General features: G+C 33.5%; 1 protein-coding gene across 1 annotated transcript in view; it reads right to left on the bottom strand.

The window, feature by feature from the left end:
* The window catches only part of Dnajc10 (DnaJ heat shock protein family (Hsp40) member C10), a 48,351-nt gene extending 30,922 nt beyond the window's left edge, over window positions 1-17,429 (bottom strand). Inside the window, exons 1-10 of the mRNA XM_027943980.2 lie at window positions 17,200-17,429; window positions 15,407-15,756; window positions 14,288-14,450; window positions 12,842-12,892; window positions 8,840-8,922; window positions 8,495-8,626; window positions 7,768-7,861; window positions 6,280-6,357; window positions 5,026-5,069; window positions 41-178 (exon numbers count right to left, since the gene is read on the bottom strand). Of these exons, the coding sequence (XP_027799781.2) occupies window positions 41-178; window positions 5,026-5,069; window positions 6,280-6,357; window positions 7,768-7,861; window positions 8,495-8,626; window positions 8,840-8,922; window positions 12,842-12,892; window positions 14,288-14,450; window positions 15,407-15,616 (993 nt within the window). The 5' untranslated portion in view covers window positions 15,617-15,756; window positions 17,200-17,429. The remainder of the gene's footprint in view (window positions 1-40; window positions 179-5,025; window positions 5,070-6,279; window positions 6,358-7,767; window positions 7,862-8,494; window positions 8,627-8,839; window positions 8,923-12,841; window positions 12,893-14,287; window positions 14,451-15,406; window positions 15,757-17,199) is intronic.
* Between the last annotated feature and the right edge of the window lie 8,343 nt (window positions 17,430-25,772).

Here is a 25,772-nt window from a genome sequence, read left to right on the forward strand (position 1 = left end):
ACATTTATAAATAAAGAAATTTCCTTAAAGTTATTCATACCAAAATACTGTTTTTCTCCTTGCTATTTAAAGTGGCTCCAGGAGGAAAATAAGCAGTAGTACTTGTTGTAATATCCAAACTTTTACAAAGGTTGTCCTGGGTGGCACAGTCCATCCATCCTACGTTAACAAGGCCATCCTAAAAATGTTAAACAAAAAACACACTATGTTATAAATTAAGAAAAAGTTAAAACCCAACATTTCTATTATAAAATTACAACTTTATAAATAGTACTCAATAACCTGAGATAATACAGTTTTCCATTTTCCCCTGATGTTAAACATCTACTTTTTAGAATTTGTACAAATTTACAAAAAACTAAATTTATCATTTTTTTAAAATAGAAAACAGGCTGCTCAATAATCTTTTAGGTTAAAAATCAAATGTGACTTGTTTAAGAGTCATCATTATTACTGCACTTTCAATATGTATCATAGTTTATCAGACATTCTGTCTACAGCATACATTTAAATTAGTACCTTCCCAGTGTTCACCTATTGGTGGCTGAGTTACTTTAATGTGCTCTAATGTCCTATATGAAAAGTACATTTCTCAGAACCTCAAGTTACTGAAAAAATCTTCTGGACTACTCAAGTTAGTAAACAAATAGAAGAGTAACATACATTCAAGTGCAATTCCAAAAAACAAAGAATGGGACATTAATAATAATTGATATAATAGCTGAACAGTTTCTACAACTTTGAAAATATTAACCTATCGATTTGAGAGGTCCAATAAATCTTAAGTAAACATCTATTCAAATCATAACAAAACTTCAGAAAATCAAAAATCTTAAAAGCAGAAATGATAATTTTTATTTAGATGGTGTTATTTGGGAACATACATAAGAATAACTAAGCTATACACTTAAGATGCATTCCCTTAACTGCATATAAGAAATAACTAGAAAAAAGAAAAGTAAAATTAAAAATACATGCTGGCAAAGTGTCAGAAGTAATAAAGAAATTTGTGTTCAAGGTCTCTTGCTACCCTATCCAGGAAATGGTTAAGTCAGGGAGACATGTTGTAAGCTCTAGGGTATCCATTAAGAGGACAGTTTAAAAAACAAAACAACAACAACAACAACAAAACAAAAACAAAAACTGGTAACTAAAGAGATGATAGTGAGGAGAAATGAAATTAAACCACTTGACTCACCTAAAAGGAGGCAAAGAGGAAAGAAAAAGGATTATATCATAGGTGGGACAAACAGAAAACTAATGACAGTAAATATACACAATATATCAGGAATAATATTAAATGTAAATGGAGTAAGAAAACTGATAAAAAAACAAAATTAAGCATATGCCGATTACAGAAAATACACCTTAAATATAAGGATACCAGAATGCCAACATTAACCAAAAGAAAGTTGTAGTCATACTGATGTCAGTCAAAGCAGATTTGAAGGCAAGAGACATTATAGAAGAGAGTTATTTCATCAAGCTAGAAACTCCTATCACAACGAAAAATAACAATTCTAAATTAGTACCCACATGATGACAAAGGCTCAAAATAAATAAACAAAAAGAATTAATGGAAAAAACAAATATCCATAATAACAATGGATAATTAATAAAATATTAACAGATATTAAGACACTTTCTTCTCCGTGCCGGAACAGGCAGACAATGAACTTATTAAGATCAATATTTGAATGGTAGTGTTAAACTTGACCCAACTGATTTTACACAGGTGTGCATCTATGAACTACAGAATTTACTTTTTCAAATGTACATGAATATTGTTAAAAACACTGAAACCATGTTTGCTAACCAGGGTAGAATTAAGGTGCCCATAAATAACAAAAACAAAAAACTTGAAAAAAAAAAAAAAACCCTCTGTTTGGAAATTAAGTCCTAAATAATCAATAATTCAATAAAAATAAAAGGTTATAAAGTATTTTGAATTGACTGGTAATAAAAATACATTTCAAAATATGGAATATAACTGAAAGCTATACTCAGTAATCCATAGTTTAATTCATATATTACAAAGGAAAGCCTGAATCACAATAACTTAAAAAATTAAATGCAAATTAAATTCTAGGGAAGCAGAAGGAAGGAAATAAAGCACATAAATGAACAAAATTGAAAATAAATGCAAAGTAGAAATTTTAAAGCTTGATAAATTTCTCCTAATGTTGACAGGAGATAGTATAGAAAATCATTATCAGAAAGTGAAAGTGGGAATCACTAAAGAAGTTACAGATAAGAAAACTCCACAAAAATCATAGGATATTATGTATAACTATAAACTAGTATATTTAAAAATTTAGTTGGAAGAACAAAAACAATTTCCTAAACAGAGGAAATAATCTGATTTAAAAAGGAGATTATAGATACAAAGAAAACTCTAGGCAGATGGCTTCCCTAAAGTCTACCAAACAAAAATATTATTTGAGGAGGAAATAATGTCAATCATACAGAAACTGCTTCAAGAAGAGAAAAAGATGACTTTGCATCACATTTTTAAGACCAGCATTTCCTTGATGCTAAAAGTACACAAAGACTTTGCTGGAAAGGAAGAATATAAAAGGCTAACAGCTCCGATCCTAAAAGATTAACAAAAAATATTTATGTTCAGAGCTCATCTTCAAATATTTTTAATATCTGAGACCTATTTTTTAAAAATTTATTTTATTTGTTTTTAGGTACGCCAATTGAACTCAGGGGGGCACTCAACCACTGAGCTTTATTCTCTAGTTCCTTTGTACTTTATTTAGAGACAGGGTCTCACTGAGTTGCTTTGTGCCTCACTGTTGCTGAAGCTGGCTTTGAAGTGGAGATCCTCTTGCCTTAACTTCTGGAGCTGCTGGCATTATAGGTATGCACTACCACACCCGTCCCTAAGACAGATCTGGTTTTGATATAAATTCTTAGAAGATTCTCAAGGAATTTTAACATTGTGTTGAAAAACCATTGTCTTAAGTACAGGGTGAAATAAAGGTTGAGAATGAAATGTAAGTATATCAAGTTAATCACTTCAGTGTTAGATAAAACAATTTGTTTTTTTTTTAAAGTCCATGATCCACAAAGAGGTATAAATAATAGCCACTAAAAGAATATGCTGATCAAGATCATACATTATGTGAAAATATAAATATGCATTGCATAATAATTTGGTGAACAATGAACAGCATATAGGAAAATGATCCCATAAGATTGTGATCCAGTTGAAAAATTCCTATTGCTTAGTGAACACATAACTAAAGATGCAAGTGAAAAGCAATCAAATGAAAGAAGAACCCAAGAACTTCACTTCCCTGTTAAGGGTCTAGTAAAACCTTTGAAGACCTTACTAAGCTCCTTACAAAGTTTGAAAACATGAACCCTAACATGAAGAGGTTTACATTGGATGGTCACAGATATTTATGAAAAGAATGACATTTCCTCAATAAGAGCCTCACTTAGATTCAGAAAGATTCCAGAAGAAGGCAGTACTATTATGAGAGATGATAGCTCCATGCCTGAAGACCTTCCAGAAGAAGAAAATGTGGAGATGAAGGACAGTGATACTGACAATTCTGATATTATGGAGGTGTAGGCTAAAGTGGGTTTGTGCTTTAGTTTTTTTTTTTTTTTTTAAAGGTTTAAAATGAAAACAATTAAGAGAAAAACATTTATAGAATAAGCACCACAAACACAAAAATCAATAAAAAATTAAAAGAATATTCATATAATCTATTTTTATTTAGTTGTACAATGTTTATGTTTCAAGCTAAGTATTATTACAAGAGTCAAAAAGTAAAAAATGTATAAAGTAAAAAAAAATTACAGAAAGCTAAGGTTAATTTATTACTAAAGAAACTGTTTTCATAAACTTATTGTAGCGAAATTAGTGTCTTATAAAGTATACAGTAGTAGATAATAAGGCTCTGAAACCTCATATTCACTCAAGTTATCTACCTGAAGAAATTTTTAGTCCTACAAGCTCCATTACCTACTAAATGTTCAATACAAGTGTACCATCTTTTATAATATACTTTTTTTTTTTGAGAGAGAGAGAGAGAAATTTTTTAATATTTATTTTTTAGTTTTCAGTGGACACATCTTTATTTTATTTTTATGTGGTGCTTAGGATCAAACCCAGGGCCTAGCATGTGCTAGGCGAGTGCTTTGCTGCTGAGCCACAACTCCAGCCCAATATAATATACTTTTATTGTACTTTTTCTATGGCTAGATACATTAATACTTAACCACTGTGCTACAACAACCCCTATAGCAACATTTATAGCAAGTTTTAGTCTAGAAGCAATAGGCTACATATAGATTAGGTGTGAAGCAGGCTACACCTTCTAGGTTTGTGTAAGTATACTCTGATATTCATCTGATGAAGAAATTATATAATGTCAATTTCTTAGGACATATTCCTCCTGCAGGACTCTCTATAAAAATGAATAGGACAGAGAGAAACACATCAACCATTCAGTTGGAAGTTTTAATATGCCTGCTCAGAAATTATAGTTCTATATCAAGTAGAAAAAAACTAAATGATACTGATATGAATAACATGATTAAATGTGATCTGATACAAAAATTATACCCAACATACATATAGAGACTTATTATTTGAGCTCACATAGAAGTTTCCCAACTTTTACAACTGAAAACTCCCAAGCCAATGCATGCTATCATAACATTAAATAATCAACAAACAGACCACATTCTTCAACTTTTAACATGATATGAGAATAAGAAATAACAAAGTAAAATCAAAACAACAGGAAACAAATTTTGGAAACAATAAGAAAACTAATATATAACTAGAGGAATTCATAATAAATGTAGAATACTTACACAAATGAAAGCACCACATGAAAAGGTACTTAACACAACTAATTATTTAGAAAGTTTTATCTATGAATACATCATTCAGAAAATAAGAAAAATTACAAAAATATGAGTTAAGTGTTCAAGAAACTATGAAAAAAATTTGAAGTCAACTTATAATGATGTAGTTTTACAAAAAGGATGGATGCTTACCAACATGCCACTAAGCCTAAGTCGTGTCTGTGAAGTCAAACAATCTGAGGGGAAAAAAAAAACTTTATGAGGCTATTTAAGCTTTATTAAGCCTATCCTCTCATGCCTTTTCCTCAAACTACCATGTTGATTCTAAGACCATTAACTGAAATAAATAATGAAATATTACTTAGTAGTCTCATTTTATATACACAAACTCTCATGTCTTCTCATTAATTTTTCAGGATTTCTAGCTACAGAAAAGTAAGCGTTTCTTTAGGGTCTTCACAAATCTGAAAATATGTTCTTCACTAGTTTTATGAAAGTTCTGTAAATATGAATGGTAGGATACATTTGAGTTTAGATTTGGAAGAAAAGGGAGCTGTAGTATCATAGAGCCTACAGAGATAGGTAAGATCAAATTACCTGGGTTCAAAAACAAGACAAAAGAATGTTAAAAAGTTTAAAATGTTTTGTGGATGGACAACAATCTGGGCATTAGGTCAAAATGAAACAAAATCCCTTTGCAAAAAAAGTTTAAGGCTGATTTTTGTTCAAAAGCAGTATCTTCCTGATATTGGTCTTATAGGAGGGGTTGAATGGTTAATTTTAGTCATATATTATAATACATTCCTAGCAAAGGGGCATTATGGTTGAGAGGTAAAGTTTTGGGAAAAGATTCATGTTGGGATTAACATATAAAAATGTATTAAATTAATGAATTAGGATATTTTGTAACATTGGGACCAATTTTTAATCAATCTCATTGAATGCAGTTTATGTTATAGTTTGGCATGTAGGGTATTGAATTTCAATTTAGTTCACTGAGGGAAAGGTCCTAGAAATGAAAAAGTATCATTTTCATATACACAACTTTATGAGCCAAACATATTCATTTTAATATCTAACAAGGAAAAATTCATACTTCCAAATACTATTATTTGGGAGGAATTATAGTTGTTAACAATAATTATTTTTGCAATATGCCAAATACACTAGTGGGTACCTAAGCTACAATTTATCATGAATACAAGTAAGCTGAAAAACTTGTCCAACAAATACATGTCACATTAACAAATTAACAATGTGATAACATCTTATGTAACAAAAATGGTACATATTCAGTAAGTAAAAAATTATAATCTTGTGTCTAAATCATGGTTTCAAATCATCAATTATTTAATGAAAAGGCAATTACAGTAGCATATTTAGAACTGCCACCTAAAATTTAAATGTTACAGTCTTCATTTTAGGATGACAAAATAATAAAATTACCTCCTCCTTTGGAACAAAAGGTGATCAGCCAGCCAATACCAGCAGCAAAAGCAGTTTGTATGGAGTTAACAAAATTTCCTTTAAAGAAAATAAAAGCAAATTTCTGATCACCTATTACTCAATATTGCAACAGTCTGCCAAATGAATTTGTCTTTCTAATCATATCCTCTTCTAATTCACTGTATTATTAAGTTATCTTTCTAAAAATCCTCTAAGTTTGTCAAAATCCTTTACTGGCTCTCCAATTTTTCATCACATAAATCTAAATTCATTATTTCCTTAAGAAGAATATTCAAGATGGCAAGAAAGGCCTCTTGTAATCTGAGTTTTGTCTAAATATGTAGACAAAACTCCTGTGTCTCCCCACACCACTCTTAACACATTACATCTTTTTGTCAGATACAGAAGCTATTGCCAATTCCCAAATGCACAGTGCTCTCTGAAGACTTCCTGTTCATTTCCATTGGAGACTGGATATGACATCTTCCAAGAAATATTTTCTAACCTTTCCTCAAATAGGTTATTTCATATCTTTTTTTTAAGTATTTATTTTTTAGTTATAGTTGGACACAATACCTTTATTTTATTTATTTATTTTTATGTGGTGCTGAGGATTGAACCCAGGGCCTTGAACATGCTAGGTAAGCACTCTGTCACTGAGCCACAACCCCAGCCCGGGTTATTTCATATATTTTATGCCTCTCTAAGCTTATGTCTATCATAAGAGTTACTGTACTGTATTTTAATTGTTCATTAGTATTTTCCTCATTAAAATAATGAGGTTGTTGATGGCAGGAATTATGTATTTCATTTCTGCAGCCCTAGTAATTAACAGTTTCTGATATATAAGTGGTACCCAAAGAATTAAATAAATATCCCTTTAACCATAAATACTGTCATTTCAAGAATAGTTCAGAGAAATAAGCCTAAAATCACTTGATGAATTAAAAGCCTAAGAAATGTTTTTGAACTTAAATCTGGATAGGCATGAACTTATTACTTCCTATGCTTATAAAAGCAATAAAACATACATTACTAAACATTTAGCTGCATTTTAAAAACTGCCTTGTCACCTATGTCCATCTTAGATCCATTTCTCATACCTTGTTAAGTTTCTGTAAAAATAACTAGGTTTGGGGCTGGGGATGTGGCTCAAGCGGTAGTGTGCTTGCCTGGCATGCACGGGGCGCTGGGTTCGATCCTCAGCACCACATAAAAATAAAATAAAAAGATGTTGTGCCCACCAAAAACTAAAAAATAAATATTAAAAAAAATTCTCTCTCTCTTAAAAAAAAAATAACTAGGTTGTTAAATATTTACTATTCAGTTGAAGTCAGAGCAATGACACAATTCCTCTTTAAGAAACACGGAAAAGATACTTCAAAATTTCAGTATTATGACCAAAATATTAATACTGCCATTGTAAAACTTAAAATTCCCATTTAAAAGTATCCTTGAACATCAAGCACATTAAGAAATTAAAATTACCTGTTGATAATTCCGACACTGTGCTTCTAATATGCTGCATGGCAAAACTCACTAAACTTTCCTTTGATCTGTCTCCATAATATTTCACTGCAGCCTATTGAATTTTATAAAAAGAGAAATATTTACCTTTTCTTTTAAAAACTCACTATGAGAGTATCAAATACTTTGATTTTACATTATTTTAAACAGGTATCTCTCAACAGTGTAGTATCATTTCCAATGATATTCTGAGAAAAATGGATAGTACAGATTCTTCAGAAAGAATTTGATTAATACTAATAGTTTTAGTTCTATCACAGGAAACTTGGAAAAAGGAGATTGGAGCTTAATATTCAACAAGTTAATATTTACAAAATACTCTGTGAATAACAAACCACAATATGCATGTTAAATAAATTAAGACAGAAACTAAAACTGGAAAACATTTAATTTTGGCATACACCAAAGTTAAAGTAATGGCATTTAAAAGTATTCATAAAATAATCTCAAAGTGAAAAGTGTAGGAGTCAATGATCACCTATATTTCAACAAGACAGATCTAAAGAATACTACTATGAGTTCTATGGATATTACTATGAGTATGCATTATTATTATTTAGATGGCACCTAAAGTAACACTTAAAAACATATATATATATATATATATATATATATATACTGTACTTTAGCTAGCCATTTCACTTGTTATAAAGTTCAACAGATTTGAAAATTGCTAATCATCTCTTACCATTCCAGATCTAAAAATGAGGAGGCTAGGATAACTGTTGACTCCTTTCATTCGGCAAAGCATTCTATCATCACCACAGTTCACAGCTCCAATTCGAAGTAATCCATCCACTTCTCTAGCAAAGTCTCTCCACTATGACAGAAAAAGTATACCTCTATTCATTTTTTCTCCTTAAAAACATCTCAAGCTATGAAGCCTTAAAGGAAAAAAATTTTATCAAATAAAACTATACATATGTGAAAGTATTTGATAATTATTTAATAGTCATAATTATTACAAATAGAAAAATCCCAACATATTAAAAAATAAAAATGCAAAATAAATCAGAAGGTAAAAAATACATACAGTGGGAGCTAAATCATGGCAGTGTGAACATCCTGAGGAGTAAAAGTTTACAAACCACACTTCTCCAGAATTAACAGCAGCATCTAAAAGTACATAAAACAATTTACTAAACGTTACTGTTTAGTTAAAAACTTTTGAGATTAACAGAAAAAGCAGTCATAAATCTTTCATAACTACCTTTATCAGTTTCTATAAAAACTTTTTATATGAAAATATTTCAAATGTCAAACCAACAATAACTTTAAAAAAAAACTTTCTTAAACCCATATTTGGTAAGAAGCATGCATGAACTGCAAGAAAAATATGGCTCTGAAACTTAAATAAAAAAGACACATGGAAATAACAGCCAACCTTATGTAAGAGCTTGTGTGGATAAGAGAAATAGAGAACCAGTGAGAAAGATTCAGAGTGAGGTTCCCCTACTACCTATTGCATAGTTTAAGTATGGGGTCAAATCAATTCTGATGCCTATTTTAAATTCTCAAAGAATGAGAAACCTACACAATATAGCAAGGATTGTAGAATTAAATTTAATCTTTACCATAGATAAGACATTTACCTTGGAAAATCATGTTGTTCGAGAAGTACTAGATAAAGGTTTTTATTATTTCAAGACAAATACATATTTGCTAAAATAGATTTGAACATGTCTAATCAACAATATATGTTATAATCTGTAAATGACTTGATGAGGGTAAAGAAACTTAATTCATTTTATAATTTTAACATTGTAAGGGTGTATATGTACATTCAAAGGCATGGGCAATTTGCTTTTGGTTAAGGGTTTTCATACAATTCTACATCAAAATCAGTTATTGGTAATTTTATTTTTTTACTTTCCCCTCACAATCTATTTGTAATTTTAAAATAAAATTTTCATAAATTATAGTGAGACATCAAAACAAGCATATTGTATTAACTATGCATGATTAACTCAAGTTAATTTGATATATGTATGAGTCAATATTCACCTGTGTTTCAATAAGATAGATTTATGGAAAAACAGTTAATTGTACACCATAGGCAAAATAATTTATAATTTTATCAACTGTTTTTAGCAATGCTTAGAAAGTGACAGACAACTCTGTCTAGGTTAAAACAATTCCCATGTTGGCTCTGATGACCAATGGATGCTAATTTAATTAAAAATCTCAGTACAATGCAAGCTTTACTAGAAAAAGTGATTACCTTATTAGTTATAACTGTGAAAATGTGTAATTTTGGTATTTTGTTTTTATGGACACTTCTAACACATCTACCCAGTTCTGGATGATTAAGACTAATAAGATTAAAAGTATTTTCATTAATTTTTTTTTTCTTTTTTGAGACAATCTTGATGTTGTCTAGGTTGGGCTTGAACTCATGATCCTCCTGGGATCAGAGGTATGTTCCACTGTGCCCAGCTACAATTTTTTTTAATACTACATTTTCAGAGCACAAAGAAATGCTTTTACATAACTCAGTGACCTAAAAGACTTGAGTATATTTCAAGATCCAATTTTTGGTCTCTGAATTACCCAATTAAAACTGGTATCTGTTAATAATTAGACAACTATAACTAATAGTTTCTTTAAACACAGAAAAATGCAACAAAAGGCAGAAGTGCTTTGAGATCCTCTTTCTTATACTATTTTCTAAAGGATGCCTATATTATATGGTACTACTAAGAATGACCAGTACACATGTGAGACATTCTCCACTTTTGCAAATACCATCCAGAACTTGATTATAAAGACTGAAACACTACTGTCCTATACCATATAAAAAGATAAAATGAATATTTACCGAGAAAGATGAGAACATTTAAAAGCTGTGAAAGTGTAATCAGGTTTTTCCTTCTGAACAAAACTTGAACATTTTGGGCTTTCCCTCCTGGTAAAATTTAACTATGTAATTTGGACTAATTCTGCCACTACTAAAATTGGAAAACTGGACAAAATATAAAAGACCTTTGTTAAAAGTATTAGAGAGTTACCAAACAGTGAAGAATCAGTGGCTAATGGTATGAAAAAAGGTAAAAATCAGAGTCAGTGTTTGTCACTTTGAGAAAATGTAGCAGCTGACAAGGAAGAAATGAGCAGAGATTTCAATTGATTTATTGGGCCAGAAGGACAAAAGGGCATTCAGGGCACATCTCAAGAAGGTTTCTGTATATAAAGAACAACTGGAAAGTGACTAGTCCTCTCAAAATTCAAAGCACAGCTTTTGAATTACTTTATTTGAAACTGCTGGTGATCCTAACTGGAAGAAAATACATTATCTTTCCTAGAGGAAGAAAACAAAACTAAAATAATTCTATATTTATGAAAACATAAGACTAAACAACTCAAAGCAAAAGAAAACAACTGGTAATAGACATACAATTGAGGGTAGTGTGATATTTACATAAGTGCAAATTGATTCTACCATCTGTTTGACATCTTACTTCTGCTTCTTCAACTACAACTTCAGAATTATCTTGTCTAAGTCTAGTAATATGAAGAGTAGTATTAGATATCAAGTGGAATAATGGCAAATATGTATTGAACTGTCAATATTAGCTAGTAATCTAGTCTTACATTTTGTGGCTGTAATAATTTAAAACTACTATTTGGAGTTCTACGTGAACTGTTAGTGGTTCTCAGCCTTTTCCACATAGTGACACAGCTGAAAAAGCTTGAACTAATGTGCAATATCAGTAAAGTCTCATTCTAGGTGGATTCATAAACTAGTTCATTTGCAGGTTTTGTTCAGTTCCTTTTATTCTATCTGTAATTCCAATATTTTCTGCTTTCTTGGTCCACACAACACTCACTAAAATAGAAGATGAGTGACAATAACAACCACACAGGAAAAGCTACAGATTTATATAGTGAACATGCTGTAAAGTTATGTCCACCAGTTCATCACATGGGTGTTAATTTATCCTACCAATAATCCAAACGATTCAAAATTTTCCTACTTCCTTTGTAGGGAAGATATATTTTCTCTTTACTCAGAACTTGTATTCACATGCAAAACTTATAACACAGTATAGTTATTTTTTATGCCTGAATTCACTGATATAAAAAGTTAGAATAAAAGGTAATACTTGCTTAGAAGTAATAAATGGTACAAAATCAAGTGACTGTAATACATCTTTTATGATGATAATATATAAAAAACATAAAATATATACTTTTTGCAACTGGTATGCTATTTTAGTTTTCTAAATTAAATCTGATTATAATACAGAAGAATAAAATGAGAATTTAATTTGAGGTTCAATTTACTGCTTTGAAATACAGAAGAATGAATAAACCTATTATTATTGTATAAAGACTGAAAATGTAAGAATTGAATCCAGTTTTTGTTAGTTTCTGAAATGAAATACGCATAACTATATTCTTAATATTCATTTTCACACAAATCACAGATCAAATTAAAACTGATTCTAAAATAACCATATACTAATCCAAAATTTTAAAATAAAAAAGCTCAGACACTGGAAGTTTTTCTTTTTCCTTTTTTCCCCTTTCTGGTTCTTTTTAGTTATACAAAACATTAGGATTCATTTTGACACAATTATAAAAGCATGGAATATAATTTGCTTTAATTCAGTCCCAAGTATTTTCCAGTTCCTTCCCTTCCTCCCTCCCTCTACTCTACTGATCTTTCTTCTATTTATGGAAATTTTTTTTGTTTTGCAAATATGCAGCAAGCTAATTTGGCATCCAAATCTGGCCTGAATGGACACAGAGCTACATACTATTTTTATTTCTTTTGTTTGATTTACATATATATATATATATATATATATATATATGCATTTTTTCATACATATGCATTTTGCTACAGAAATACTAGTGTCTTTATTAATGGCATACTACCTCACATTCTTCTGGAAACACTGTTTAATATATAAACAATATTCCATTATTACCTTTCTAAAATCCCAAATGTTTCTAACTTCTGAACACATTTAGATCCAAGAGATGGTATTGAGATTGAACTAGTTTTAGAAAATCATGTCTACAAACTTACCAAATTCTCTTCTCTCCAATGTTATGATTTCAGGATCATCATCATAAATACCTAATTTTTAAAATATACAAAAATTATAAACACTTCTCCATAAAAGTAAATTACCACGTAATATTTTTGTTTTAACCATGAAAAAATAAAATTTTTATATAAATTCTCAAACTTGCATAATGTGTAGTAAACTAACAGAAAAACCAACAGGAAATAATACTATTGGTGATACATCTGCAAAGTGATATAAAAATATTAGTTTTCTCAGGCTGGGGCTGTAGCTCAGTGGCAGAGTGCTTATTGCCCATGTGTGAGGCACTGGGTTTGATCCTCAGCACCACATAAAAATAAACAAATAAAATAAAGGCTTGCTGTCCATCTACAACTACTAAAAACAAAAATAAAACAACAAAAAAGACATTAGTTTTCTGATCTGGCCTGTCAAGAGTGTGAGTTTATTGGGGGTAGAGGAAGTTTCTAATATTTACATAATTTCATCTCCACAGAAAATTTCTATTTTCTAACATTTAGCAGTAAATATGAATTTTACTTACCATAATTAAAATCAATGTGAGAAAATTTCTCATTACTATATAAAATATCCAAATAGTACTAACAATGGATATAAAACCAGGAGTCAGCAACCTTTTTCTATATAGGCCATTAGTAAACATTTGGGGCTTTTGAAGACCTATGATTTTTAATCACAAATACTAAACTCTGCCTTCAAAATGTGAACGTATAGCCAACATGAAAACAATTAAGCATAACTGCATTCCAATAAAACATTTTATATAAACAGGTGGTGAGTCAGATTTAAATGGTCAGTAAAATGTAGTTTGCTAACAGCTGACACAGTTATGGAGTTGCAGAAAATATACTTGAAACTATGATTTTGAAAATAAAATCAGTCTTAAGAAGCATTTTCTAAAAACAAATTTAAAATATTTTTGTCAGTTTAATATAAAAGCATATTTCAGTTGTTAAACTGCATTTGAGGTTAATTAATGACTGAGAAATACTGGTTATTCTGCCTTCATATCAGTGTTTATTTTCTGTCTCCCTTGGTTCCTTTGTTTCCTCCCTCTGTTCTTACCTTATTTTTTGTTACACAGGAGAAGGATGGCATTTCTACTGAAGTAACCACTATTAAACTTAAAAGACGATTTACCCTTTTTGGAAAACACGATGTTCTAGAAATTAATTTTAATACAAACATATGTAAATGTATATACACACACACTTTTTTTTAAGTAGGAATTTTTGGCCAATACACTTTCATATCTGTACAGATAACCTCCGCATACCAAGTTACCTGCCTTTAGAATTCCACTCCCAGAGTAAATTCAAAAAAGCAAATCAAGATGATACATATTAAATTCACAAGCTAAGTGGTGAAACAAAATTAACTTCTTTTTAAAATCAGATAATAAAATTCACAATATATGACCTTACCAAAATCATAACGATAATAGTTCCAGCTTTCATACTGGCCTCCTTGATTATCTTCAAGTCCTTTTTCTCCATATTTGTCATACTTCTTCCGAAGATCTTCATCTTTAAGTACTTCATATGCTCTATTTATTTTTAAAAAATCACCATGTGCATTTGGGTTATTCTGTTAAAAAATATTACAAATGACAGTTATTTAAGATACATCATATTAACTTAAAAAAGTATGTGCTCCAATCCCTCAGATAATTACATAAGAACTAATATAAGCAATAATTCAAACTGGATTGGCAGTTTCTCTTTTATTATATTTTGGTTTTTGAAGGATGCTTTCATTTAAATAATATACGAATGTAGGTCTACCATCTTTCATATTCTGAAAATTTAAAAGAAAAACTGAAAAAAGTGAAAATCCTAAATATAGATCACAAAGATAATTAATAAGAGTTCTAAAGAAATACTGTTTCTATTGCTCAGCTTTATGTTTCAGAAATAAAATCCTTTAAAAAAAAATTCTACCTTGAAAAAAAAAAACTTAATAATTTGATTCTTAATAATGATGAAAGCTATTATTGAATTCATTACACAAATTACAAACAGACCATAAAAATTAAAAGTAATTTTAAAGATCACATTATTGGATACACAAATATTTATAAATGGAAGTACATCTGAATACTCTCAAGTTTTAATATATAAAACTTTCTAACTGGTCTGTGGTCTTATGTGTGAAAAAAAAAAGGGAAGTTAAAGCACATAATTATCAGTTATTATTGTCATTTTTGGCAAGACACTGAGTTCTGAAAATTATTTTCTTCTCTAAAACAGTTGATCATAACCTAGTCTACACTAAAAATTCCTTTACAGACATGATAATTTGAGAATTATTATCTTTAATATATGTGCTGAAAATAGTTTTCAAATTAAGAGGGAACTGCCTATTTGGTATGGCATTCCTTCCCACCATTCCTGACGAGAATATTTTTCTTCTTCTGTTTTTAACTGAATTGTCACTTTTGGCATGTGACTATTCCTCATCACTTTAAACTCTTCTTCAAAATATTTTAAATATCAAAATGTACTACAATAATCAGATATTTTCAAAAGCAAAACTTTACTTACTGGGTTTTTATCAGGATGTAACTTCAATGCTAATTTCTTAAAAGCTTGTCTTATTTCTCTACTGCTTGCAGTTTTGGATACTCCAAGTAAACTGTAAAAATCCTGAACTGTGCCCACTAAAACAGCCATATACACTATGAGAAGAAAGAGACTGATTCTTTTTAAGTCTCTGATATAATCATCCTTATTTAACCAGACTCCCATTCTCATTCTTATACAAGCTCTGGTTTAAGTGAACATTAAGACAGACTGCTGGGTCCAGCTGATGTAATACGCAAATTTGAGAACTTCTGTCTGCATTACTTCAAGGGTGAATCAAGTATCAACGGATTGTCTCCAAAAATGTTAATCTAAACAGAGAAAACCAGGCAGTTAAAACACATTTCAAATGAAACAGCAATAACATAAATTATTTCAAATAGCACGGTCAAGCCATAAAATGTCCATCAAATGGCCAATCTGTATGAATGATGCAAGATCTATTCTTCATGGCCTTTCCTCACAGCTTCCATATTTTGGTGGCCAATTTTGTGTAAATCTCAAGACAGCAGATAAAGGTATTGACTAGTGGTAACTAGCTAGAACACTCAATTGCCTGCACACACACACAAAGAGTAATTTATACAATGGGGAAAAACCTCTGATCAGCATCCGAACACAAGGGCAAGAAAAGGATGTATTTTCTATTTTCTACCTAGCATAGGTGTTGTCCTTTTGTAATACCTTTTTCTTTTTCAGCTATTTTTACACTCCTTAAAGCTGTGTGGTTTTCTTTTTATTAGATCTCATTTGTAGGAAATATCTTTTCAGGGGACTGGGAGGAAGCACAGTGTTTTTCCACAGGGTCTCTACTTTTCACATAACCTTTTAAAATACATCAGTTAATTACCCTGTTACAATACATAACTTAGATGGCAGGCCATCTTTCCCGAGTTTTCTAAGGTGCTTATACTAAATTTGAGTAGAGGCTATTTTACAAAAATAGAATAATAGTTAAAGGAGAATCAGTTATTTAGACAAGTTCACCTCTGAAGGACAAAAAGAATCATTATTTCATCATATCATAAACTAGTACACTTTAGTACCCAAGATTTCAAAATGCTTTGAAAAACTTTACTTTCCGAGCATCCTCAGCCAGTTCTGCCTTTCTTCCTTTAATCCCAAACGCCTCGTTTTAAAAATTCCTCCTTACCTGTGAATGGTCTTCGTCACGTTTCTAATCCCACCTTTTCATGCCCCAAAACTATACCTTTTGGAAATATACTGATGAAGAAAAAACACCCAGGCTGAAAACAACCTTCAGAAAAAGAGAACATCTCAAACATCACTTTGGGATGAGGTGTTCCTCCCCTAGGGGTTGTTCTGTCAGCGTGGGTGTGGTTGAACTGCCCAAGCTGGAGCTCTGGTACAGGTGGAAGCTGCAGGTAAACGCTAAAAGCGTTTCTCGAAATGCGAAAGCCTCCCGCAGACATCTCCCCGGAGTGAAATGGGGGAGAAAGTGGAGAGGGGGAAACAGGACTGTCTTGCGCGTGTCCCAAGTGTCAGGTCTGATCAAGAGACTGGGAACCCGAGTTGACTGAAGCTAAAGTGAGAAATGGGAGCAGGAAGCCGGGAACCCACAGACAGAGGGCGGAGCGGGTAGATGGGAGGAAGAGCTGGACAAGAACACCGCACGCCAGTCGTCCGAGCTAAGAAGGGGGGGTTCAGGAGCACAAGCACGCCGACCCTCCCTCCCGGGAGGGCCCAGGCCGCCGCCGGCTCCGGGACAGCCCCAGCCCCCGGCCCATGCCCACCTCTGTGAAGCCTCCAGCGGCTACTCCCCCATCCTCAATCCCCGGCGGACCCTGTCCAGTCGAACCCAAACTGTGCGCGGAGAAGGAAAGCACGCACTCTCCGACCGCCAGGCCGCCGAGCTCGGGATGGGGGAGCACGCGCCGCACCGGCAGCGAGAGCGCGCGGACAGCTCCGGTCCGCTCCTCGTTCCTCGCGCGCCGCTCTCCACGGCGAGCCGGGGCGGAGCCTACTGCGGGGCATTGTGGGAAAGGCGTGGAGGACGCGGCCGGAGACCAGCCGCAGCGGCGCGGTGGGGAGGGTGGTGTAGGTTTAGGTTGACGTGGCTGTCTGTCCGGGATCCGGCTCCAGCTCCGGGTCCATCCCGGAGCTGAGGGACGCGGGAAGATTGCGCAGCCAACGCCCCCGCATTAAATGAGGCAGGCGCCGGCCGCCGGCGGAAGAAAGGATGGGGAAGCCCGCCCCTTCCTGGTCCGGTTGCCTGGGTGACGGCGAAACCCTGAGGGAGGGTTTGGGCGTGAGATTTCCTTAAATCCCCAGTTTTAATAGGAAGTCGAAGACGTGCAAGTTTTGTCTGGTTGATGGATGGGAGACACTCCGAAAAGGGAAATTTGGCAGGAAAAGGGGAGCTTCCCGGTACTGACATTTCAGGGTGACCCTAGAGAACTAAACAGGCAATGGGAAACTTGCAAGAAATAAAAATGTGATTGTACCAACAAACATTTGAGCATTCTCCAGTAGTTCCTGGCTTCTGAGTCGTTCAAGCCAGATACTAGGGCGTTATCCATACTCCTTTCTTTCACCTTGTATCTACATGATCTGGTACAGAATGCATTTTGAACCTGGAGCAATATAACAACGGAAGTAGCTACGCTTAGGACCATCAAAAGAGAACAACACAACGAGGCTGATACCTATTTATGACATTATGCCCAACATGAAATAAGTTGTAGTGGGTAGCAACTTCATTGGTAGTATGCCAAATATCAGCTTATAAAAAATTTATGAATACATGGGATCTATGGCTAATATTGTAGGAAACCAGAAGAAGTAGAATGAACAAAGGAAGAAATATTAGAAGCAGCCTGATGTGATAATTGTCAACATGTACCAGGAAATGGTCTAAGAATATATATACATGTATTAACTCAGACCTCCTATTAGATAATGGCTATTATTATACGCATTACACAGTTGCTGAAATTGTGATTAATATGTATTTGAGCTGAGATTCACGCCTAAGCAACCTGGCTCCAGGGACTATGATGTTAATTATTATGCCACACTGTAAACCAACATTTTTTCTTTTTAAAAATTGTTCTAATTAGTTATACATGACAGTAGAATGCATTTTGACACATCATACATAAATGGAGTATAACTTCTCATTCTTCTGGTTGTTCATGATGTAGAATCACACTGGTTGTATAATCATATATGTACATTCATTCCACTATCGTTTCTACCCCCAACCCCTCCCTCCCTTCACTCCCCCCTGCCTAATCCAAAGTATATCTGTTTTTCCCCAGCACCCCCTTATTGAGAAGTTAGCATTCACATATCAGAACATTCTGCCTTTGGGGATTGGCTTATTTCACTTAGCATGATATTCTCCAGCTCCATCCATTTACCTGCAAATGCTATAGTTTCTTTATTCTTTAAGGCTGAGTATTGTGTATATATAATATATTTTCTTTTTCCATTCATCTGTTGAAGGGCATCTAGGTTGGTTCCATAGTTTGGATGTTGTGAATTGAGCTGCTATAAACATTGCTGTAGCTGCTGATTTTAAGTCTTGTGGGTATAAACTGAGGAATGGGATAGCTTGAAAAACAAATTGAAAACTGGAGAATTAAGCTGGGCCCAGGTCATCTTTTTATAAATGCCATAATGGATGAAGACTTAGACATTTTAGATGCTGAGGAAGCTTTTTAAAGCTTTTAAGTAAAGGACTGAGTATTTTACATAACTATCTCAGATATTGGCAAGATGATACAAGGGGAGAAAGCTGGAAAAGGGAGAGTAGTTTGGAGAATATTAGGCCAAATGTAGCAATTTAAAGCAATTTATTAAAACTGTTTATTGTTGTCTGGGCTAGATCCTTTGGGATCCTGTACTGAGTAAAGATATGGTTCTGCCCTCAAAAAGCAGTATAATAGAGTTTACATCAATTATTCAGACAAGTCTGTAATACTTAGTGCTGTGAGGACGAATAATGGGAAAACGACCTACTCCTGGAGACAAAGGTTTGGAAAAGGTCATACCAAATTTTAAAAAAAGAAAGGAAGAAACGCATAGAAGAAATTTAATATAATATGAGGCCAGGAAATGGAGAATGTTCTGGGCAGAGGGCACAGCAAGTGGATAGCCCTGTACTTCAAGAATGTTTAAGGAACAAAAAGAACAACAGAATGCAACATGCCAAAAGGAGAGAGTTAGCAGAACAAAACTGAAATGTAGGAACAAGATTATGCAGTCTTGTTCATAAAAATCCTCGTTTTAAGGATTTTTGTCTTTTTTCCTAAGAGCAACAGGAAGCTACAGAACAGTTTCATGTAATGGAATGCCATTGTATGTTTGTTACTTAAATTTGGAGACAATCTCAAAGTTATAAAGCATTCAATTTATAGTACAAATACTTTGTTTTTCTCAACCATTTGGGAGTCATTGCTAATTTGTCTCATTATCTTCCCAACCTGTGGTCTGTCTGCCTGCCTGCTTTTTCTTTTCACATATAAGAACATAACCACAACACAGTCATCAAAACCAGGAAATTAAACTACTACATTATTATTGTCTAATCCACAGACCCTATTCATATTTTGCCAATTGTCCCAATAATGTCTTTTCAGTAAAAGGACCTAGTAAGGAACTACTTTCTTCATTCAGTGTCATTACATTTTAGACTCCTTCGGTCAGTTTCCCAGTTTTTTCTTGACTTTTAAGGCCTTGGCAATTGTGAATGACACATGCCAGTTATTTAATACATAACTTTCTGTTTGGTGTGTCTCACATTTTCCCATAAATAAATTATGCAGTTATGACAGGGATACAATAGAAATGGCACTATATTCTTTTCATTGTATCTTATTATTAGGTAGCCCAGAGTTTGATTTGTCTCATTGTTCATAGTATTCACTTAGATTGCTCGATTATAAACTTTTTGTGACACTTTTCCCCTATAAAGTTACATTTTTCCTTTTTAAAATAAGTGCTTTGTGAAAGAGGTACTTTGATCCTCTGCAAATTTCCTATTTATCACTAAACTTTCAATTATTCATTCATTAATATTTTTGTAGATTCATGGATTTCCATTTCATTAAATGGACATCTATTACTATCACTTATTTAGATGTTTAAGTGGTTTCAGACTTTGAATATGTTTGTTTTGTGCATAGTATGAAGTTCTAGGCTCCTCTAGGACTTTCACTGCCTCAGACCTGACAGCGAATTCTTTAAAAAGTCTTGGTTCTTTTGAAAAACAGTAATTCGATAGCAAGATCGGGGAGCTAGGCGTGCTCCATGCTATTGGGACTATTGCTTTTCTGTAGACAAAGGTAGGGAACATATGCTCCTATATAGATGCACATACACCCACAATATTCACATTTACATGCATACAACTATCAGTTTACAGTGATACTTCTCCTTGCAAGGCAATGCCACAGAACTCAGAATTCATTCATTTTAATTTTATTTCTTTTTACATGTGTAGTTCCTTTCTTTGAAAACTGGTCTTCATTATCCTTGATATTCTCATTTGTTCAATTCCCCTTGTGTTAGTATCTTTTCATTGCTGTGACCAAAATACATGAGAGGAGCAACTTAGAGGAAGAAAAGTTTACTTTGGCTAATGGTTTTAGAGGTCTTAGTTCATGGTCCACCACCTCCATTGCTCTCATGGCCTGAGATGAGCAGAACATCATGGCACAAGGGTGTAGCAGAGGAATGCTGCTTGGCACGTGGCAGCTGGGAAGAAGAGAGAAAGTAAGGAACCATAGACTATAGATAGAGTTTAGGCCACACCTTCAGGAACCTATTTTCAGTAGCCACATCCATCTTCCTGCAGTAATCACCCAGTAGTCCATTCATATTATTAATCCATTTGATGGATTAATGTAGTGATGAAATTATAACTCTCATAATCTAATAATTTCTAAATTGCCTATTATATTAGCTTTTCAGGGGGCATTCCTATTTCCAAACCATAATACCCTAACTAATCTCTCATTGTTGATGCCAGCCTATCCACTGTTTAGTTGCCCTCTTTATCCCACTTGGATTCCACAAGTTACACTGAGCAGATGTTTTACTCACATGACTTAGGTTCCAGTCTGGGTCAGGCTTTCCAATCACAGAGGTACACAACTCACCCTGCAGGGGCTCCAATACATACAGACTCACTTTTCCTCCTTTGTATGGACACTCTCCCCATCTTGGTTGGTCTCTGACATGGCACCAGTCCAATCTAATGGTTTTTAATCTGAATTATTTTAAATAGGGAAGGGCCATTATCATTTTAGCTATGGTTTGAATAATATATTGTATAAGAGCAACAGTAGATATGAGAAAATGGGCTAGTTGACCATTGAAATAATCCAGGTGATTGATGATGTTGGCTTGGGTTAGGGTAGAGTTCTTGTGGATTTAGATGAACAGATTCAAGAAGAAAGCATAACTCAAGTTCATTGCAGCACTATTCATAATTGCCAAGATGCAGAGACAACCTAAGTATCCATTGACAGATAAATGGATAAGGAAAATGTGGCATATATACAAGGAAATGTATTTAACCATAGGAAAGAAGGAAATCCTGCCTTTGTGATAACATGAAGAATGAGAAAGACTTTGTGCTAAATGGAATAGTCCAGAAAATTAAATGCAAATAGTGTACAATCTCATTTATCTGTGGAATTTTAAAATGTTGAACTAATAGAAGCAGAGAGAAGAATAGTGATTTCCAGGAGCTCAGGCATAGGGGATATGGGGAAATGTTGGTCAAATAAAATAAAAGTTTTTCAGTTTAATGAATAGATTCTGGGGTCTAGTATACAGCACAGTGATTATAGTTAATACTGCATTGTCTACCTAAAATTTGATGAGAGAAGATTTTGAGTGTCCTTACTACCTACGATGCCCATACAGAGGTAACTCGAGTGGTGATGGACATGTTAATTTAACTATGGTAATTAGTGTACTGTGTACACATATATCAAATCATGTTGTACATCTTAAATATATTCAGTTGTTAAACATTTTTAAATAGAAGAGAGAAAGTAGAAGATAATATAGAGGATTTGGTATGAATTCATCAGTATGGAGTAGAGAAAGATATAGGAACATCCATCTCTACAGAGAATTAACAACAGGATGTCTGGTTCAAGGGGACCAAGACCTTGCCAACTTCGATATAATAAATCAACTCAATACAATAACTTCATCATGTATACACAAGATCATTTCGCCATTTCACCTTTTAATTCTATCAGGGGAATTACCTTTCAAGATCCAATATATGTTGCTTCTGAAATCATTTATTGTGAACCATTCAAGGATATTTGATCTCTCCATCCATTATTATTGCATCTGTCATAACACAGTGTACTTAAACTTTATTGGTTGGTTTACTAAAGTAAATTCTTTGAAATCAGAAATCAGAAATTTGGTTTCATTTTTTTCTCAATGTCTTACTTTAACAATGTTTGGCATCCATTCAATACATGCATTATGATGGAATGAAGAATCAATATTTATTATGGGCAAAGAGAAAAGAATGTCCCTTTGTTCCTAAATTTATCATTGTCTGATATGGTGGGGGATGGTTAAACACATTCACACGTAGACACAAAATAAATGTTAAAAGAGTGATATAAACAAAATGGTATATAGGGACTTAAGTTTTGAGTGAATTGCTTAGAGGACAATTAGGGGAAACTATGGGTATTCCCAGATAAATTTAAAAGACAAAATAATTCTTTAAAATAATTGGAAATTTTGAACCAGGTAGAATCTTTTTTAAAAAAATATTTATTTTTTAGTTGTAGTTGGACACAATACCTTTATTTTATTTATTTATTTGTATGTGGTGCTGAGGATTGAACCCACCGTCTTGCACATGCAAGGCAAGCGCTCTACCACTAAGCCACAATCCCAGCACCCAGATAGAATCTTTGAGATCATAAATTCCATTCCTTGGATAAAAAAGTGGCATTTATACACAATGGAATATTACTCAGCACTAAAATATAACAAAATCATGGCATTTGCAGGGAAATGGATGGCATTAGAGCAGATTATGCTAAGTGAAGTTCGCCAATCCCAAAAAAACGAATGCCGAATGTCTTCTCTGATATAAGGGAGGTGACTCAAAAAAGGGTAGGGAGGAAGAACATGAGAAGAAAATTACCTCTAGATAGGGAAGAGAGGTGGAAGGGAAAGGGAGGGGGAATGGGAATTGCATGGAAGAGGGAAGGAGACCCCCTTCGTTATACAGAATACAGGTATGATGAGGGAAAAAAAAGAAGTAGGTCACATTAGATTGGGTAGAGAGAAGTGATGGGAGGGGAGGGGAGGGGAAGGGAGGAATGGAAGGACGGCAGAATAAAATAGACATTATTATTGCTGTGGGTATATGCGTGACTGCATGACCAATGTAATTCTGCAACCTGTACACTCAGAAAAAAGAGAAATTATATCCCATCTGATTCAAATGTATGATATGTCAATATCAAAATAAATAAAGAAAGAAAGAAAATAAAAAAATAAAATAAAAAAATAAATTCCATTCCTTCACAATATAGGACATGGAAGCTGAGAAATTTGAGTGCTTTACCCATTGACACTCAAATGTAAATGGTAATATAACTTACATTTCCTGATTTCTTGGCCAGTTTAAAATGATAACTAAAACATACATGTTCATATGTTTCAGGCACTATTTTAAGCAGTTATACACTCAATTGTCACAATAATACTAAAGGTAGTGCTGTTATTGTCACTTTCACTGATGAGTGATTAGGCAAAGAAAGAGTAGGCCACTTGCTCCACGTCACACAGTGACTAGTGGAATATGGATTCCAACATGAGTGGTCTGGACTGGGAGTCCATAAAGGACATCGTGATGGGTTAACTGAAATATTTTTTGTAGCATTTATTTAAGCTAGAGGAGGTGTTATTTTCATTAAAATGTTCATAATATTGTGAGCTTGATTTGAGAGGTTTAGTAATACTTTATTGGATATTAAAAATCATTTGTCAATGTCTTGAAATCACCAATAGCATTTGCTAATGGAGTTGGCATTCAGTTGAATTTGCAGAGTTACTGCAATTGCAATTTCATATTTCTACCTCCAATCAATGGCTTTCCCTTTAGTTATAACTAACCTTGCTTTCATGCTTATTTCTCTACATACCAATTATTTTGACACTACAGTTTTTATGTTAAAATGATTTGTTGGCAAATAAACACTTAATCTAACAAAAGTTAAAGTCAAGCAGACATAGGAACATATACACACACATGTATATATACATATATAAGTACATATATCTTGTATTCCTTGGCTTTTCTTAGCACTAATCCATAAATCAATTCTTGCTAAATTGAACCTCCCAAAGACCTACAGACAAATACAAGTTAATAGTCCTAGTTAAATTTATTTTCTTTCCTTTTTGCTAAACAGAGACTGAGTGGTGGAATATCTGTTAACAGGTTGACAAAATTCATCTACATATATATATCCCAAATCTTTAGAAATGATTGAGCAGTTTTTTGGGGGGAGGGGGAATGGGAGGGTAAGGTGCACTGGGGATTGAACTCAGGGGCACTTGGCCACTTAGTCACATCCGCAGTCCTATTTTGTATTTTATTTAGCTACAGGGTCTCACTGAGCTGCTTAGTACCTTGCTGTTGCTGAGGTTGGCTTTGAACTCTGGACCCTTCTGCCTCAGCCTCCTCAGCTGCTGGGATTACAGGCATGCACCACCATACCTGGCTGAGATGTTTATTTTTTAAAGATAATTTAACATCATGGCTATAGGAAAAGAAACACACTGAATGAACCAGAAAATTTGAAGAATTCTTGAAATGTGAAAGACAAAGAGTTAAATTGACAGAAGTAACTACTGATCAATATACAAGAAGAAGAATGCTGCTAACTGTGAGATGGCTCTGGAGTTGGGAAGGAGAGACTGACAAGGAATGAGGGAACTTGAAGATGATGGCTAGTATGGTACCACATCTAGGGTAGCATTTGTGGTCCCCATGTGGGGTGTCCCCAGAACACCCCTAGCTTTGATGATTGACTAAAATGACACATAGGTCATAGTTGTTCTCATGCCTGTGGTTATTATAGAGAAAAATCACAAGGCAAAATAGCAAAGGACAATGGTGCCTGGGCAAAGTATAGAGGAAACAGGGTACAGGCTTCCAAGTCCTTTTGCAGTGGAGCTTGCAGAATACACAATTCTAACAATAAATTGTGACAACACATGCAAAGGGTTGTCTATGAGGGAGGTTTATTAGATACTAAATGCCTAATGTTTTCATTGGGAGCTGCACACATAGACACCCTCT

Source organism: Marmota flaviventris, chromosome 11 (genome assembly GCF_047511675.1).
Source record: "Marmota flaviventris isolate mMarFla1 chromosome 11, mMarFla1.hap1, whole genome shotgun sequence".
In the NCBI taxonomy this organism is placed as follows: domain Eukaryota; kingdom Metazoa; phylum Chordata; class Mammalia; order Rodentia; family Sciuridae; genus Marmota; species Marmota flaviventris.